Source organism: Sinohyriopsis cumingii, chromosome 3 (assembly GCF_028554795.1).
Source record: "Sinohyriopsis cumingii isolate HCF-2022 chromosome 3, ASM2855479v2, whole genome shotgun sequence".
Classification (NCBI taxonomy): domain Eukaryota; kingdom Metazoa; phylum Mollusca; class Bivalvia; order Unionida; family Unionidae; genus Sinohyriopsis; species Sinohyriopsis cumingii.
In genome coordinates this window covers 67,124,656-67,145,699 of record NC_142963.1, presented here as the reverse complement: position 1 = coordinate 67,145,699, position 21,044 = coordinate 67,124,656, and the positions used below count along the sequence as shown (strand labels likewise).

The window sequence follows — 21,044 nt, the reverse complement described above, 5'->3', positions numbered from 1 at the left end:
AAAATTTATTTATCACTGAAGAATATCAGAGATGGTTTGAGCACAGGTTGAAATGCTCATAACTTTAATTCCAGGAAATTCTTTTTATCTAGTAGAGCATCAGTTGCTTCAAGAGACTCTTGTTTGCTTATATATTCTAAACCATTTGATTGATTTTCTTCATGGTCTGGATGAAACATGAAACCAAGGCAATTCATTTTGTAGCATACTCAGCCTTTTGATCTTAAAGTCAAGATCACATGTTTTATAGCAGTACACTGATTGTGAGCTCACAATGCAGAACTTTGGCCTTTTTGTTAACTTAAGAAAACTTTGTATTGATTAAAGAAAATCTTATTTATGTGGTAGACAATAAAGTGTGTATAAATTGATATATGAAGAGCACATGTTAAATATTGATGTAAAGTGATTTGGAAGCTGCTGTTTGTTGTGTGTATATACCTGTACAGTCTGTCTGTGAAGGGAATGTTGTCATCATTTACATGTATGCTGGCAGAGATGTTTTTGTTTTTGTTTTTAAAAGATGCAAGATTAAATTAAGTAAATACAGGCCATTAATGTTTCAAACACTGCTTTTATTTCCAAGAAACACATCCATCACAATGCATACCCAGGTTTTCTCTCCTTTTTTATGAATTTAAAACATTTAAACAATAACATGGAATTAAGCATCATTTTGTCATACTAAATTGATTAATTTTGAATTTAAAATTCTTTTCTGAGCAATAGCAAGTTATTATGTTATTGAAACTGTTATGTCAATGAACAATATACAAAATGGACAATGCTGTCAAATGTGACTTCCATACTACATTCACAGAATTTGCAAGACTTACAACAAGCAATCACATTTTAACTGCTATCATTGGTGCTGTATCATCTACATTAGTGGTTCCCAACCTGTGTGTCGTGGACCCCAAGGGGGACCTTGGAGTTATTCAAAGGGAACCTAAAAGTACAACTATTAGCATTGAAGTTAAGAAATGGTTCTCATGCTCAAAAAGATTGGGAACCACTGATCAACATTATTGCCAATATTTATGTAGACAGTATGAGGAATTTTCTCTTGATCTTCATATGGCTCATGATTGGCCATGCTTATCTGGTACAACAGTTTTGATAAAGTATTTTGCAGTGCATGATACAGTACACATTGTAAGCAAGAGCTTATTTATAAATTAATTCAATTAATAATTACTTTATTGTTTGCCTGTCACAGGACCGAATTTATCATTTTGTTTGACACTGGACCGAATTCCAACCGATTATTGATGCAACATAATGTTAAACCTTGTAACCTGTTGCATTTATTGCACATTTTCAAGACCAACATGGAAGATATCCCAAGTATTCAAGGAATAGCTTCTGGGAAATTGTTCAACAATTAAATGAATTTTAAGCCTCCTTTATGCTAGCAGCATAATGTTTCAGTTTCTTATTTTGAAATCACATAGTACTTAAATATATATATATATATAGATTTTATTTTCAACAAGTATTTTGTGAATTTGCACATTGGTGGTAAAATAGCAGAAAAAGAACATTTATTAGTGTCTGATTTACTGTGCTTGGATATTCTTCATGAGTATTTGTCTTATTTGTCCCAAAAAGATATGAAAAACTTAAAAGGTTTTGTTGATATTGAATAATATTTTGATCTTTGTATATAATATTGTTATCTGATATTTCATCATCATTTACACATTTTTGTTTTAAGCATCTGATACAGACCAAACAGCATACCTCCTTTGTGGTTTAAAAGAAAAACTCACTTAAGACCACATGATGAATATCCACTTCCTGTTACTTGGTTGCTATGTTGGCAGACAGCACATACCAAATGTTCTTGCTGCATGTTGATACTTTGTCCTTGATAATTTGTGTGGAATTGGGATCTTAAGTGTTGAAGAGTCAGTGATTCGTTATTTCAGCCAGAATGGTACTTTACTCAAGTTTTGAGTTGGATAAGAGATCACAGGGATTTCCTGGATCAGAGGATTCAGCCCCTTCTTAATGAAGTTGGCAGACACTCCATAGATGCAAAGGTAATACTTTTGTTGTGGCAATATTGCTGATGTCATACAATTTTATTCTTGTTTGCAAGGCATTTTTTTTTGGAAAGTACTATAAGAATGACTTTTGATTAAAGTCTGGTTGCATACTGTCAGAACTCACAGAAGGAATTGAAACAATTTTAGGAAAATCAACAAATGATTATTCTCAAAGTTACAAAAAGTTACAGTTTTGTGAACTATATCCCAGGTAATCTATATGTCCTATCACAAGTCCGGAAGTATAGACTGTTCTGAATTGATTCCAATAGTCTTGAATGTCTTGATATATTGCAATGATATAATCTTGAATGTTTTGAATGAGTTTTCAATAATCCTAAAGTTGTGTTTTTGTCCAAAACGTCAATGAGCACTTTGTAATTCCATTGAATAATTAAAAAGAATGATTCCTCTCAAATTATATCTGAACACAGCTGTAAATGATTCCAGAGACTGATCATAAATAGAAATGAATAATTGCTTACCAAATCCCTTTATATACAAATGTCACTTGGCCTGCGACATAATGAATTTTCTAATGAAAAGCCTAGTTTAACTCATTAACAAGGTCAGGTCTTAAATTCATATTCAAGTAAACATATTGTTTACTTCTTAAAACTGAGAAAAAGTAGGTATGTAATAGTTCCACAATCCTCAGTCAGAAACAAAAATGAAGCACACATTATAAACATAGATAACACTTACACTATTAAGCAGAGTTAACCAGTCACAATTCCAGTCCCATAGGGGGAACTTATCAAGAAAATTCATGCTGAAAGAGGGAAATGAGAGTGCTTTAAATATTTATTTATTAAACACTGATAACAGTGAGAGAATTTTTTTGACTTTGTATATGGCAGAATCAGTCACAAATATTTCCCAGAAGTGTTAATATGGTGTGACCAGCCTCAGACCCCTTTCCTTTGTTAAAAATAATTCTCAGAACAGAATCAGAGAATTAGCTGAGAAAAAAAGTTGACCAGAGAAAGTTGTTATTACTGGTGTAATCAGCTTTTGATCTTCTTTGGGAGAAAGAGTTAGCTAGCCACTTAACAAATATTCAACTGTCACACAAGTTACCAAATGTCTATTAGTGAATAATATTAAAGCAACTGTTCCCTTGCTTTTTCATTGGTGACTTTATGAAGTATAACCCACATCTACCCTTTGGAGAATGACTGCAGTTCTGTTGGGTTTTAAGCTCTAGTTTTCATAGACCAGAAGAGTTTATGTGATGGAGTTTAGACCATTGTGTTGTCCATTGTCCAGCATCCATTAGCACACGTTTGCTATTGCTGCACAAAAACTACTGGGGTTGACATCCATGTTACTTTACAAACACATTCATCCCACTATTTAGTTGAACTGAATTAAAGTGGTGCCTCTCAGATATCTGAGTATGGCCATAATGCAGTCATTTTGAAAATCTTGTTGTTACCACTTCTAAATGAATTGACATTTTCACCTTAAGACTTACGATATTTAGTTGGTCCTTAATGAAAATAGTACTGATCCGACATCCATTATGTCCACCATGGCAGCCAACATGAGGATTTCATTACAGATACTTGTACTCAACAGAAAAATTATCAGCATGGGGTTTTCATTAGAATTATTTATAGTTTCAAGTTGGTCATGAATAAAAGTTACACTGATCATTTATTTACTATGGCTACCATGGTGGCCATCTTGAAAATCTTGTTATCACTACTTATTCTGAATGTACGGTCATTGAAATGGGGATTTCATCAAAAGACTTCTTACTATATTTAGCTCTTCCCTAAATGGAAATGGTGCCAACCTTGAATCCAATATGGAGACCATGTTGACCATCTTAAAAATCTTGTCTCTACTCCTTCTGAATGATTGATGATATTGTCATGAGGTTTTCACCAAAAGGCCTCTTATAATGCCCAGTTTATCCTGAATAAAATGGTGCCAATCTATTATCCAGTATGGCCATGAGATGATTTGTGCACAGAGTATATAAAGAGCAAAAAAGTTCTATATTTTGGATTCTTGGAAATCTTTTGGTCATTAGAGCATGAGTCGCTTCAAAGAGCTCTTATTTTGCCAGACAATTTCCTTGAAAACTTTCAGCTGCCACATAAATTAAAAAATATTTTGTAGTAGATGATACTGATACAGCTCTTCCTCATGTATGCTATTCTGTTATTCACTTTATTACCCTTCTGCTTTAACCTCCTTCCTCATTTAGCATTAATGGAGAAGGGGGTTGCATAAATTTTTTTAGAGACTTTGTATTATCAGCGTATCGTCTCTAATCTTATTTTATTAATAATATTCTCAGCATGTTTTTTATTTTTTAATGTTTTTCTAATTTCATGTTGTTTGTTTTTGTAATAATGTTATTTTGTTTCTTATCGTATAGGTGTTATCTAAGGTTGTAAAGCGCTTAGAGCTTTTAAAGATTAGGCGCTATACAAAGTCCTCATTATTATTATTATTAATTGCATAGAAATAGTTATGCAACATAACAAATGCACACATGCATGCATCACTAGTATATATGCAAACTTGTTTGCACCCAAAAGTAGGCACAGAAGTCTCACATGGTATCATGTTTTTTGCAAAATGTAGAGATGATTGTATTCTCCTTTTACTCGCTAAATCATGTGTACATCAACATTTCACCTAGGAATTGTTACAGATACTCAGTTTGCATTGTTGTCAGAATCCATTGTCAATGATAGTTTTATTTACTTTCAGCTGGAGTTTATGCGTGGAGTTGTCTCCCTTGTAATAGAGAAGCTTTCCTCCGATTTGCCTGAGTTGATGTATGATGAACATAAGTTCTCCCACCTTGTGGATGAAGCCTTACTGTTTGATCGTGAGCTGCAACTGAGTTATGGTTACCCTGCTTCCTATCCCAGCAGTCTCCATGTTCTCACAGAGGGGTTGGCTTTTGACAAATGGATTTCTGTTGAGAAGAAATGTAAACAATTATTCAGTTTGATACTATATTGGTTTCTTGTTGTAAAAAACTTTGATCCAGAATTAAGTATACCATATTTTGCATTATGGAATGCAATAAATAATTCAACATGTCACATGAATCTGGATGAGAGTTTGTATCATTTACCTGATACTACAGAACAGTTCTTCATTAGAGACGACCCAATTTTATGACATTAACACTTTAACAAAGTTTAAGCTCATAGATAATGTGGGCTGTGATAGCTTTTTGGGGTTTAAAGTTCATTACCTTTGAAACAGTGCATAAATATACAATCAAACCTGTCAATAGCAGCCACCCAAGCTTTGTTCACAGGTGTCCAGTGTGCATAGATTCACTTTTCAGAATTGATTTTTGCACAGATATCATGCACAGATATTATTATTATTATTATTGTCATTATTATTATTATTATTATTATTATTATTATTATTATTTTGTAATGTGCACTATTGAACAAAATTTTAAACTCTGCAAGATTATTGTATCCTGCTCACGTATATAGGTATTCTTTGTGACACAATAATTGACACTTTGCCTGCCATTGGAGAAACATTTTAAATATTGAATGACCCTGACCCTAATGAAATTGGGATGTAACTCTTACCTCTTCTCAAAAAAGAACTTTTATCATCAGAGGCAGATAGGAAAATAGATGAAGATATTATATTATACCTGTCACACTGGCATTTTGGCTGTGATATCATGACTACTTCCATTTTGGCTGTGATATTATGACTACTTTATTTTGTTTGTGATATCATGACTACTTCTATTTTGGCTATGATATCATGAGTACAGTACCCATCCTTCCAAGAAGCAAATTGCTTTGACCCTCCACACTAAATATCACATTGGAGTTAGATTGACAATGTGACTGTAGTGCAGTCAGTACAAGCAAGGTAAGAAATGGCTATATATCGATTCTTATGATATCTCTGTAAACCATGCCTCCTCATGAAGCAGAAGTTTTGTTAGCATATACTAAGCGGTTAATGTAGATAAGCCCCAGTGACTGCTTAAAGCAATGAGAAACCATCATTTGCTGACCATGGGGAATAGGTTATGTACATGACATTTATATAGGAAATTTTCAGGGAGTAAATTATAACATCTGTTAAGACCAGGTGAGCATTATATAAAGGTGACTACTGGGACAGATTTGATTGTATTGCATGACTGGTATAACGATGTTTGTGATTATTAGTTGCTGAAAGCTACTTAATAATGATTTTGTAATTAATTCTTCAGTTGTGTTCAGTGCATCACATATATGCTATGTGAGAAGTTTATCCTTGCATGTAATTTGTTGTCTATTCAGGATATTAAACTTATGTGCATTTGAGAATTATTGCAATATTTAACAGAAGAGTTTTTAGATTGCTTAAAATTGGTATGGGAATAGTCATTAAAATGTGTTTAAAAAAAACAGTTGTGAACCACATGCACTTTAAATTAACTGTTCTTGTATGTATGAATACACCATAATGGCAAGGAGCACCAATATTTATATTGGATAATGATACTAATAGAAATAATAATCATATTTTAGTATATAGAAAAACCTAACAATGTTCTCTTCATTAATGTTTGTAGATATTTTAATTAAAATACTTTTAAAATTACTATATATCGATAAAATGTACAGGAACTTTTTTTGAGGAATGTACAAAACATTTCTAAAGGGCTCTGGAAGATTTTCAGGACACAGAGAGTTGCAGGATACAAAACTATTGGTTATTCCTGTTATATAGATTTACCACATATTTGTTGCTTTTAGGGTGTCTTATTTCTTACATTTTTTAGAAAAACATTTACTTACTTGTGTTATTTACATTATTTTCTGTTCTTACATTTGTTAACCTGATACGGGTAAATTGGCCAAAATACTATGTATTATGACTCTTTGTGAAAGTGAGACAACTTGTGCATGAAAAACTTGGCACCATTAAAATGCAATAAAAAAGTAAAATAACCCAAGACTCTTTAGTTTCAGAGCAAAACCCCCATATATTTTCAGTTTAGATCAATGCTTCAGTCAAGAACATTCCCCTTTATAATGAGAACTCGGTATAAATATTGCCAGCAGAGTTAACACGAAGTATTATACTCTTTTTAAATACTAGTGAATGTGATTAACATTTCTTTTTCTATTTATAAGTTGCCATAGAGAAGTTGGATTTCATGATGTCATCCAGTACAGCCTGGAAGTCCCAGTACAAGGACATAGCAGATGTAGATGAGATGAAAGTTCCTGAGTGTGGAGAGAGCTTCATGACTCTCATGCTGACTATTACTGGTTATTGACTTATCTTTCATTTTTGGGGGTGTTTTTTTTTATTTTATGTGACTTTATATGTTTGAAAAGTCCATTACATTTAGCAAACTAATGAAATGTTGTACAGCAACCATATGATTGGGTTTGGTTTGATTTGGCTTTAGTTTTTTATGGCATAGAATAATTCAGTGATAGATTATCCTGAAGCAAGCAGAGTAAAGAAACTTGCGATGGACATATTTTGATAGCAGGTTAAGATTACAGTTGTGGAAACAAAATGTCTCTGCTAACAAAGAGATTCCCACTGTTATCATGTTGTCCCTATCTAGATGGATACAGAGAGATTCCCACTGCTATCATGTTGTCCCTATCTAGATAGATACAGATAGATTCTCACTTATATCATGTTGTCCCTATCTAGATGGATACAGAGAGATTCTCACTGCTATCATGTTGTCCCTATCTAGATAGATACAGAGAGATTCCCACTGCTATCATGTTGTCCCTATCTAGATGGATACAGATAGATTCCCACTGCTATCATGTTGTCCCTATCTAGATAGATACAGATAGATTCCCACTGCTATCATGTTGTTCCTATCTAGATAGATACAGAGAGATTCCCACTGCTATCATGTTGTCCCTATCTAGATAGATACAGATAGATTCCCACTGCTGTCATGTTGTCCCTATCTAGATAGATACAGAGAGATTCCCATTGCTATCATGTTATCCCTATCTAGATAGATACAGATAGATTCCCACTGCTGTCATGTTGTCCCTATCTAGATGGATACAGAGAGATTCCCACTGCTGTCATGTTGTCCCCATCTAGATGGATACAGAGAGATTCCCAATGCTATTAGGTTGTCCCTAACTAGATAGATACAGATAGATTCACACTGCTATCATGTTGTCCCTATCTAGATAGATACAGATAGATTCCCACTGCTATCATGTTGTCCCTATCTAGATAGATACAGATAGATTCCCACTGCTATCATGTTGTCCCTATCTAGATGGATACAGAGAGATTCCCACTGCTGTCATGTTGTCCCTATCTAGATGGATACAGATAGATTCCCACTGCTATCATGTTGTCCCTATCTAGATAGATACAGAGAGATTCCCACTGCTATCATGTTGTCCCTATCTAGATAGATGCAGAGAGATTCCCACTGCTATCATGTTGTCCCTATCTAGATAGATACAGATAGATTCTCAGTGTTATTGTGTTGACCCTATCTAGATGGATACAGATAGATTCTCACTGTTATCATGTTGACCCTATCTAGTTGGATACAGAGAGATTCTCACTGTTATAATGTTGACCCTATCTAGTTGGATACAGAGAGATTCTCACTGTTATAATGTTGACCCTATCTAGATGGATACAGAGAGATTCTCACTGTTATAATGTTGACCCTGTCTAGTTGGATACAGAAAGATTCTCACTGTTATCATGTTGACCCTATCTAGATGGATACAGAGAGATTCTCACTGTTATAATGTTGACCCTATCTAGATGGATACAGATAGATTCTCACTGTTATAATGTTGACCCTATCTAGATGGATACAGATAGATTCTCACTGTTATCATGTTGACCCTATCTAGATGGATACAGAGAGATTCTCACTGTTATCATGTTGTCCCTATCTAGATGGATACAGAGAGATTCCCACTGCTGTCATGTTGTCCCTATCTAGATGGATACAGAGAGATTCCCACTGCTATCATGTTGTCCCTATCTAGATAGATACAGATAGATTCCCACTGCTATCATGTTGTCCCTATCTAGATAGATACAGAGACATTCCCACTGCTATCATGTTGTCCCTATCTAGATAGATACAGATAGATTCCCACTGCTGTCATGTTGTCCCTATCTAGATGGATACAGAGAGATTCCCACTGCTGTCATGTTGTCCCTATCTAGATGGATACAGAGAGATTCCCACTGCTATTAGGTTGTCCCTAACTAGATAGATACAGATAGATTCCCACTGCTATCATGTTGTCCCTATCTAGATAGATACAGATAGATTCCCACTGCTGTCATGTTGTCCCTATCTAGATGGATACAGAGAGATTCCCACTGCAGTCATGTTGTCCCTATCTAGATGGATACAGAGAGATTCCCACTGCTATTAGGTTGTCCCTAACTAGATAGATACAGATAGATTCCCACTGCTATCATGTTGTCCCTATCTAGATAGATACAGATAGATTCCCACTGCTATCATGTTGTCCCTATCTAGATAGATACAGATAGATTCCCACTGCTGTCATGTTGTCCCTATCTAGATGGATACAGAGAGATTCCCACTGCTGTCATGTTGTCCCTATCTAGATGGATACAGAGAGATTCCCACTGCTATTAGGTTGTCCCTAACTAGATAGATACAGATAGATTCCCACTGCTATCATGTTGTCCCTATCTAGATAGATACAGATAGATTCCCACTGCTGTCATGTTGTCCCTATCTAGATGGATACAGAGAGATTCCCACTGCAGTCATGTTGTCCCTATCTAGATGGATACAGAGAGATTCCCACTGCTATTAGGTTGTCCCTAACTAGATAGATACAGATAGATTCCCACTGCTATCATGTTGTCCCTATCTAGATAGATACAGATAGATTCCCACTGCTATCATGTTGTCCCTATCTAGATAGATACAGATAGATTCCCACTGCTATCATGTTGTCCCTATCTAGATAGATACAGATAGATTCCCACTGCTATCATGTTGTCCCTATCTAGATAGATACAGATAGATTCCCACTGCTGTCATGTTGTCCCTATCTAGATGGATACAGATAGATTCCCACTGCTATCATGTTGTCCCTATCTAGATAGATACAGAAAGATTCTCACTGTTATTGTGTTGACCCTAGCTAGATGGATACAGATAGATTCTCACTGTTATCATGTTGACCCTATCTAGTTGGATACAGAAAGATTCTCACTGTTATAATGTTGACCCTATCTAGTTGGATACAGAGAGATTCTCACTGATATAATGTTGACCCTATCTAGTTGGATACAGAGAGATTCTCACTGTTATCATGTTGACCCTATCTAGATGGATACAGATAGATTCTCACTGTTATAATGTTGACCCTATCTAAATGGATATTCTCACTGTTATCATGTTGACCCTATCTAGTTGGATACAGAAAGATTCTCACTGTTATAATGTTGACCCTGTCTAGTTGGATACAGAGAGATTCTCACTGTTATCATGTTGACCCTATCTAGTTGGATACAGAAAGATTCTCACTTTTATAATGTTGACCCTGTCTAGTTGGATACAGAGAGATTCTCACTGTTATAATGTTGACCCTATCTAGATGGATACAGATAGATTCTCACTGTTATAATGTTGACCCTATCTAGATGGATACAGATAGATTCCCACTACTATCATGTTGTCCCTATCTAGATGGATACAGAGAGATTCCCACTGCTATCATGTTGTCCCTATCTAGATGGATACAGATAGATTCCCACTGCTATCATGTTGTCCCTATCTAGATGGATACAGAGAGATTCCCACTGCTGTCATGTTGTCCCTATCTAGATGGATACAGATAGATTCCCACTGCTATCATGTTGTCCCTATCTACAGATAGATTCCCACTGCTGTCATGTTGTCCCTATCAAGATAGATACAGAGATTCCCATTGCTATCATGTTATCCCTATCTAGATACATACAGATAGATTCCCACTGCTGTCATGTTGTCCCTATCTAGATGGATACAGAGAGATTCCCACTGCTGTCATGTTGTCCCTATCTAGATGGATATAGAGAGATTCCCACTGCTATTAGGTTGTCCCTAACTAGATAGATACAGATAGATTCCCACTGCTATCATGTTGTCCCTATCTAGATAGATACAGATAGATTCCCACTGCTATCATGTTGTCCCTATCTAGATAGATACAGATAGATTCCCACTGCTATCATGTTGTCCCTGTCTAGATGGATACAGATAGATTCTCACTGTTATCATGTTGTCCCTATCTAGATAGATACAGAGAGATTCCCACTGTTATCATGTTGTCCCTATCTAGATAGATACAGAGAGATTCCCACTACTATCATGTTGTCCCTATCTAGATAGATACAGATAGATTCCCACTGCTATCATGTTGTCCCTATCTAGATGGATACAGAGAGATTCTCACTGTTATCATGTTGACCCTATCTAGATGGATACAGAGAGATTCTCACTGTTATCATGTTGACCCTATCTAGATGGATACAGATAGATTCTCACTGTTATAATGTTGACCCTATCTAGATGGATACAGATAGATTCTCACTGTTATTGTGTTGACCCTATCTAGATGGATACAGATAGATTCTCACTGTTATCATGTTGACCCTATCTAGTTGGATACAGAGAGATTCTCACTGTTATCATGTTGTCCCTATCTAGATAGATACAGAGAGATTCCCACTGCTATCATGTTGTCCCTATCTAGATGGATACAGATAGATTCCCACTGCTATCATGTTGTCCCTATCTAGATAGATACAGATAGATTCCCACTGCTATCATGTTGTCCCTATCTAGATAGATACAGAGAGATTCCCACTGCTATCATGTTGTCCCTATCTAGATAGATACAGATAGATTCCCACTGCTGTCATGTTGTCCCTATCTAGATAGATACAGAGAGATTCCCATTGCTATCATGTTATCCCTATCTAGATAGATACAGATAGATTCCCACTGCTGTCATGTTGTCCCTATCTAGATGGATACAGAGAGATTCCCACTGCTGTCATGTTGTCCCCATCTAGATGGATACAGAGAGATTCCCAATGCTATTAGGTTGTCCCTAACTAGATAGATACAGATAGATTCACACTGCTATCATATTGTCCCTATCTAGATAGATACAGATAGATTCCCACTGCTATCATGTTGTCCCTATCTAGATAGATACAGATAGATTCCCACTGCTATCATGTTGTCCCTATCTAGATGGATACAGAGAGATTCCCACTGCTGTCATGTTGTCCCTATCTAGATGGATACAGATAGATTCCCACTGCTATCATGTTGTCCCTATCTAGATAGATACAGAGAGATTCCCACTGCTATCATGTTGTCCCTATCTAGATAGATGCAGAGAGATTCCCACTGCTATCATGTTGTCCCTATCTAGATAGATACAGATAGATTCTCAGTGTTATTGTGTTGACCCTATCTAGATGGATACAGATAGATTCTCACTGTTATCATGTTGACCCTATCTAGTTGGATACAGAGAGATTCTCACTGTTATAATGTTGACCCTATCTAGTTGGATACAGAGAGATTCTCACTGTTATAATGTTGACCCTATCTAGATGGATACAGAGAGATTCTCACTGTTATAATGTTGACCCTGTCTAGTTGGATACAGAAAGATTCTCACTGTTATCATGTTGACCCTATCTAGATGGATACAGAGAGATTCTCACTGTTATAATGTTGACCCTATCTAGATGGATACAGATAGATTCTCACTGTTATAATGTTGACCCTATCTAGATGGATACAGATAGATTCTCACTGTTATCATGTTGACCCTATCTAGATGGATACAGAGAGATTCTCACTGTTATCATGTTGTCCCTATCTAGATGGATACAGAGAGATTCCCACTGCTGTCATGTTGTCCCTATCTAGATGGATACAGAGAGATTCCCACTGCTATCATGTTGTCCCTATCTAGATAGATACAGATAGATTCCCACTGCTATCATGTTGTCCCTATCTAGATAGATACAGAGACATTCCCACTGCTATCATGTTGTCCCTATCTAGATAGATACAGATAGATTCCCACTGCTGTCATGTTGTCCCTATCTAGATGGATACAGAGAGATTCCCACTGCTGTCATGTTGTCCCTATCTAGATGGATACAGAGAGATTCCCACTGCTATTAGGTTGTCCCTAACTAGATAGATACAGATAGATTCCCACTGCTATCATGTTGTCCCTATCTAGATAGATACAGATAGATTCCCACTGCTGTCATGTTGTCCCTATCTAGATGGATACAGAGAGATTCCCACTGCAGTCATGTTGTCCCTATCTAGATGGATACAGAGAGATTCCCACTGCTATTAGGTTGTCCCTAACTAGATAGATACAGATAGATTCCCACTGCTATCATGTTGTCCCTATCTAGATAGATACAGATAGATTCCCACTGCTATCATGTTGTCCCTATCTAGATAGATACAGATAGATTCCCACTGCTGTCATGTTGTCCCTATCTAGATGGATACAGAGAGATTCCCACTGCTGTCATGTTGTCCCTATCTAGATGGATACAGAGAGATTCCCACTGCTATTAGGTTGTCCCTAACTAGATAGATACAGATAGATTCCCACTGCTATCATGTTGTCCCTATCTAGATAGATACAGATAGATTCCCACTGCTGTCATGTTGTCCCTATCTAGATGGATACAGAGAGATTCCCACTGCAGTCATGTTGTCCCTATCTAGATGGATACAGAGAGATTCCCACTGCTATTAGGTTGTCCCTAACTAGATAGATACAGATAGATTCCCACTGCTATCATGTTGTCCCTATCTAGATAGATACAGATAGATTCCCACTGCTATCATGTTGTCTCTATCTAGATAGATACAGATAGATTCCCACTGCTATCATGTTGTCCCTATCTAGATAGATACAGATAGATTCCCACTGCTATCATGTTGTCCCTATCTAGATAGATACAGATAGATTCCCACTGCTGTCATGTTGTCCCTATCTAGATGGATACAGATAGATTCCCACTGCTGTCATGTTGTCCCTATCTAGATGGATACAGATAGATTCCCACTGCTATCATGTTGTCCCTATCTAGATAGATACAGAAAGATTCTCACTGTTATTGTGTTGACCCTAGCTAGATGGATACAGATAGATTCTCACTGTTATCATGTTGACCCTATCTAGTTGGATACAGAAAGATTCTCACTGTTATAATGTTGACCCTATCTAGTTGGATACAGAGAGATTCTCACTGATATAATGTTGACCCTATCTAGTTGGATACAGAGAGATTCTCACTGTTATCATGTTGACCCTATCTAGATGGATACAGATAGATTCTCACTGTTATAATGTTGACCCTATCTAAATGGATATTCTCACTGTTATCATGTTGACCCTATCTAGTTGGATACAGAAAGATTCTCACTGTTATAATGTTGACCCTGTCTAGTTGGATACAGAGAGATTCTCACTGTTATCATGTTGACCCTATCTAGTTGGATACAGAAAGATTCTCACTTTTATAATGTTGACCCTGTCTAGTTGGATACAGAGAGATTCTCACTGTTATAATGTTGACCCTATCTAGATGGATACAGATAGATTCTCACTGTTATAATGTTGACCCTATCTAGATGGATACAGATAGATTCCCACTACTATCATGTTGTCCCTATCTAGATGGATACAGAGAGATTCCCACTGCTATCATGTTGTCCCTATCTAGATGGATACAGATAGATTCCCACTGCTATCATGTTGTCCCTATCTAGATGGATACAGAGAGATTCCCACTGCTGTCATGTTGTCCCTATCTAGATGGATACAGATAGATTTCCACTGCTATCATGTTGTCCCTATCTACAGATAGATTCCCACTGCTGTCATGTTGTCCCTATCAAGATAGATACAGAGATTCCCATTGCTATCATGTTATCCCTATCTAGATACATACAGATAGATTCCCACTGCTGTCATGTTGTCCCTATCTAGATGGATACAGAGAGATTCCCACTGCTGTCATGTTGTCCCTATCTAGATGGATATAGAGAGATTCCCACTGCTATTAGGTTGTCCCTAACTAGATAGATACAGATAGATTCCCACTGCTATCATGTTGTCCCTATCTAGATAGATACAGATAGATTCCCACTGCTATCATGTTGTCCCTATCTAGATAGATACAGATAGATTCCCACTGCTATCATGTTGTCCCTGTCTAGATGGATACAGATAGATTCTCACTGTTATCATGTTGTCCCTATCTAGATAGATACAGAGAGATTCCCACTGTTATCATGTTGTCCCTATCTAGATAGATACAGAGAGATTCCCACTACTATCATGTTGTCCCTATCTAGATAGATACAGATAGATTCCCACTGCTATCATGTTGTCCCTATCTAGATGGATACAGAGAGATTCTCACTGTTATCATGTTGACCCTATCTAGATGGATACAGAGAGATTCTCACTGTTATCATGTTGACCCTATCTAGATGGATACAGATAGATTCTCACTGTTATAATGTTGACCCTATCTAGATGGATACAGATAGATTCTCACTGTTATTGTGTTGACCCTATCTAGATGGATACAGATAGATTCTCACTGTTATCATGTTGACCCTATCTAGTTGGATACAGAGAGATTCTCACTGTTATAATGTTGACCCTGTCTAGTTGGATACAGAGAGATTCTCACTGTTATCATGTTGACCCTATCTAGATGGATACAGAGAGATTCTCACTGTTATCATGTTGACCCTATCTAGATGGATACAGATAGATTCTCACTGTTATCATGTTGACCCTAGCTAGATAGATACAGATAGATTCTCACTGTTATTGTGTTGACCCTAGCTAGATGGATACAGATAGATTCTCACTGTTATCATGTTGACCCTATCTAGTTGGATACAGAGAGATTCTCACTGTTATAATATTGACCCTGTCTAGTTGGATACAGAGAGATTCTCACTGTTATCATGTTGACCCTATCTAGTTGGATACAGAGAGATTCTCACTGTTATAATGTTGACCCTATCTAGATGGATACAGAGAGATTCTCACTGTTATAATGTTGACCCTGTCTAGTTGGATACAGAAAGATTCTCACTGTTATCATGTTGACCCTATCTAGATGGATACAGAGAGATTCTCACTGTTATAATGTTGACCCTATCTAGATGGATACAGATAGATTCTCACTGTTATAATGTTGACCCTATCTAGATGGATACAGATAGATTCTCACTGTTATCATGTTGACCCTATCTAGTTGGATACAGAGAGATTCTCACAGTTATGATGTTGACCCTATCTAGTTGGATACAGATAGATTCTCACTGTTATCATGTTGTCCCTATCTAGATGGATACAGAGAGATTCCCACTGCTGTCATGTTGTCCCTATCTAGATGGATACAGAGAGATTCCCACTGCTATCATGTTGTCCCTATCTAGATAGATACAGATAGATTCCCACTGCTATCATGTTGTCCCTATCTAGATAGATACAGAGACATTCCCACTGCTATCACGTTGTCCCTATCTAGATAGATACAGATAGATTCCCACTGCTGTCATGTTGTCCCTATCTAGATGGATACAGAGAGATTCCCACTGCTGTCATGTTGTCCCTATCTAGATGGATACAGAGAGATTCCCACTGCTATTAGGTTGTCCCTAACTAGATAGATACAGATAGATTCCCACTGCTATCATGTTGTCCCTATCTAGATAGATACAGATAGATTCCCACTTCTGTCATGTTGTCCCTATCTAGATGGATACAGAGAGATTCCCACTGCAGTCATGTTGTCCCTATCTAGATGGATACAGAGAGATTCCCACTGCTATTAGGTTGTCCCTAACTAGATAGATACAGATAGATTCCCACTGCTATCATGTTGTCCCTATCTAGATAGATACAGATAGATTCCCACTGCTATCATGTTGTCCCTATCTAGATAGATACAGATAGATTCCCACTGCTGTCATGTTGTCCCTATCTAGATGGATACAGAGAGATTCCCACTGCTGTCATGTTGTCCCTATCTAGATGGATACAGAGAGATTCCCACTGCTATTAGGTTGTCCCTAACTAGATAGATACAGATAGATTCCCACTGCTATCATGTTGTCCCTATCTAGATAGATACAGATAGATTCCCACTGCTGTCATGTTGTCCCTATCTAGATGGATACAGAGAGATTCCCACTGCAGTCATGTTGTCCCTATCTAGATGGATACAGAGAGATTCCCACTGCTATTAGGTTGTCCCTAACTAGATAGATACAGATAGATTCCCACTGCTATCATGTTGTCTCTATCTAGATAGATACAGATAGATTCCCACTGCTATCATGTTGTCTCTATCTAGATAGATACAGATAGATTCCCACTGCTATCATGTTGTCCCTATCTAGATAGATACAGATAGATTCCCACTGCTATCATGTTGTCCCTATCTAGATAGATACAGATAGATTCCCACTGCTGTCATGTTGTCCCTATCTAGATGGATACAGATAGATTCCCACTGCTGTCATGTTGTCCCTATCTAGATGGATACAGATAGATTCCCACTGCTATCATGTTGTCCCTATCTAGATAGATACAGAAAGATTCTCACTGTTATTGTGTTGACCCTAGCTAGATGGATACAGATAGATTCTCACTGTTATCATGTTGACCCTATCTAGTTGGATACAGAAAGATTCTCACTGTTATAATGTTGACCCTATCTAGTTGGATACAGAGAGATTCTCACTGATATAATGTTGACCCTATCTAGTTGGATACAGAGAGATTCTCACTGTTATCATGTTGACCCTATCTAGATAGATACAGATAGATTCTCACTGTTATAATGTTGACCCTATCTAAATGGATATTCTCACTGTTATCATGTTGACCCTATCTAGTTGGATACAGAAAGATTCTCACTGTTATAATGTTGACCCTGTCTAGTTGGATACAGAGAGATTCTCACTGTTATCATGTTGACCCTATCTAGTTGGATACAGAAAGATTCTCACTTTTATAATGTTGACCCTGTCTAGTTGGATACAGAGAGATTCTCACTGTTATAATGTTGACCCTATCTAGATGGATACAGATAGATTCTCACTGTTATAATGTTGACCCTATCTAGATGGATACAGATAGATTCCCACTACTATCATGTTGTCCCTATCTAGATGGATACAGAGAGATTCCCACTGCTATCATGTTGTCCCTATCTAGATGGATACAGATAGATTCCCACTGCTATCATGTTGTCCCTATCTAGATGGATACAGAGAGATTCCCACTGCTGTCATGTTGTCCCTATCTAGATGGATACAGATAGATTTCCACTGCTATCATGTTGTCCCTATCTACAGATAGATTCCCACTGCTGTCATGTTGTCCCTATCAAGATAGATACAGAGATTCCCATTGCTATCATGTTATCCCTATCTAGATACATACAGATAGATTCCCACTGCTGTCATGTTGTCCCTATCTAGATGGATACAGAGAGATTCCCACTGCTGTCATGTTGTCCCTATCTAGATGGATATAGAGAGATTCCCACTGCTATTAGGTTGTCCCTAACTAGATAGATACAGATAGATTCCCACTGCTATCATGTTGTCCCTATCTAGATAGATACAGATAGATTCCCACTGCTATCATGTTGTCCCTATCTAGATAGATACAGATAGATTCCCACTGCTATCATGTTGTCCCTGTCTAGATGGATACAGATAGATTCTCACTGTTATCATGTTGTCCCTATCTAGATAGATACAGAGAGATTCCCACTGTTATCATGTTGTCCCTATCTAGATAGATACAGAGAGATTCCCACTACTATCATGTTGTCCCTATCTAGATAGATACAGATAGATTCCCACTGCTATCATGTTGTCCCTATCTAGATGGATACAGAGAGATTCTCACTGTTATCATGTTGACCCTATCTAGATGGATACAGAGAGATTCTCACTGTTATCATGTTGACCCTATCTAGATGGATACAGATAGATTCTCACTGTTATAATGTTGACCCTATCTAGATGGATACAGATAGATTCTCACTGTTATTGTGTTGACCCTATCTAGATGGATACAGATAGATTCTCACTGTTATCATGTTGACCCTATCTAGTTGGATACAGAGAGATTCTCACTGTGATAATGTTGACCCTGTCTAGTTGGATACAGAGAGATTCTCACTGTTATCATGTTGACCCTATCTAGATGGATACAGAGAGATTCTCACTGTTATCATGTTGACCCTATCTAGATGGATACAGAGAGATTCTCACTGTTATCATGTTGACCCTAGCTAGATAGATACAGATAGATTCTCACTGTTATTGTGTTGACCCTAGCTAGATGGATACAGATAGATTCTCACTGTTATCATGTTGACCCTATCTAGTTGGATACAGAGAGATTCTCACTGTTATAATATTGACCCTGTCTAGTTGGATACAGAGAGATTCTCACTGTTATCATGTTGACCCTATCTAGTTGGATACAGAGAGATTCTCACTGTTATAATGTTGACCCTATCTAGATGGATACAGAGAGATTCTCACTGTTATAATGTTGACCCTGTCTAGTTGGATACAGAAAGATTCTCACTGTTATCATGTTGACCCTATCTAGATGGATACAGAGAGATTCTCACTGTTATAATGTTGACCCTATCTAGATGGATACAGATAGATTCTCACTGTTATAATGTTGACCCTATCTAGATGGATACAGATAGATTCTCACTGTTATCATGTTGACCCTATCTAGTTGGATACAGAGAGATTCTCACAGTTATGATGTTGACCCTATCTAGTTGGATACAGATAGATTCTCACTGTTATCATGTTGTCCCTATCTAGATGGATACAGAGAGATTCCCACTGCTGTCATGTTGTCCCTATCTAGATGGATACAGAGAGATTCCCACTGCTATCATGTTGTCCCTATCTAGATAGATACAGATAGATTCCCACTGCTATCATGTTGTCCCTATCTAGATAGATACAGAGACATTCCCACTGCTATCACGTTGTCCCTATCTAGATAGATACAGATAGATTCCCACTGCTGTCATGTTGTCCCTATCTAGATGGATACAGAGAGATTCCCACTGCTGTCATGTTGTCCCTATCTAGATGGATACAGAGAGATTCCCACTGCTATTAGGTTGTCCCTAACTAGATAGATACAGATAGATTCCCACTGCTATCATGTTGTCCCTATCTAGATAGATACAGATAGATTCCCACTTCTGTCATGTTGTCCCTATCTAGATGGATACAGAGAGATTCCCACTGCAGTCATGTTGTCCCTATCTAGATGGATACAGAGAGATTCCCACTGCTATTAGGTTGTCCCTAACTAGATAGATACAGATAGATTCCCACTGCTATCATGTTGTCCCTATCTAGATAGATACAGATAGATTCCCACTGCTGTCATGTTGTCCCTATCTAGATAGATACAGATAGATTCCCACTGCTGTCATGTTGTCCTTATCTAGATGGATACAGAGAGATTCCCACTGCTGTCATGTTGTCCCTATCTAGATGGATACAGAGAGATTCCCACTGCTATTAGGTTGTCCCTAACTAGATAGATACAGATAGATTCCCACTGCTATCATGTTGTCCCTATCTAGATAGATACAGATAGATTCCCACTGCTGTCATGTTGTCCCTATCTAGATGGATACAGAGAGATTCCCACTGCAGTCATGTTGTCCCTATCTAGATGGATACAGAGAGATTCCCACTGCTATTAGGTTGTCCCTAACTAGATAGATACAGATAGATTCCCACTGCTATCATGTTGTCCCTATCTAGATAGATACAGATAGATTCCCACTGCTATCATGTTGTCCCTGTCTAGATAGATACAGATAGATTCCCACTGCTATCAT

At 37.3% G+C, this 21,044-nt stretch overlaps 1 protein-coding gene across 2 annotated transcripts in view; it reads left to right on the top strand.

Moving 5' to 3' along the window:
• Nucleotides 1–21,044, top strand: part of LOC149803023 (RAD50-interacting protein 1-like) — a 72,954-nt gene that overhangs the window by 21,260 nt on the left and 30,650 nt on the right. For both annotated transcript variants that reach the window (XM_089952580.1, XM_089952579.1), the window contains exons 6-8: nt 1,932–2,045; nt 4,782–5,007; nt 7,190–7,327. In XM_089952580.1, the coding sequence (XP_089808706.1) occupies nt 1,932–2,045; nt 4,782–5,007; nt 7,190–7,327 (478 nt within the window). The remainder of the gene's footprint in view (nt 1–1,931; nt 2,046–4,781; nt 5,008–7,189; nt 7,328–21,044) is intronic.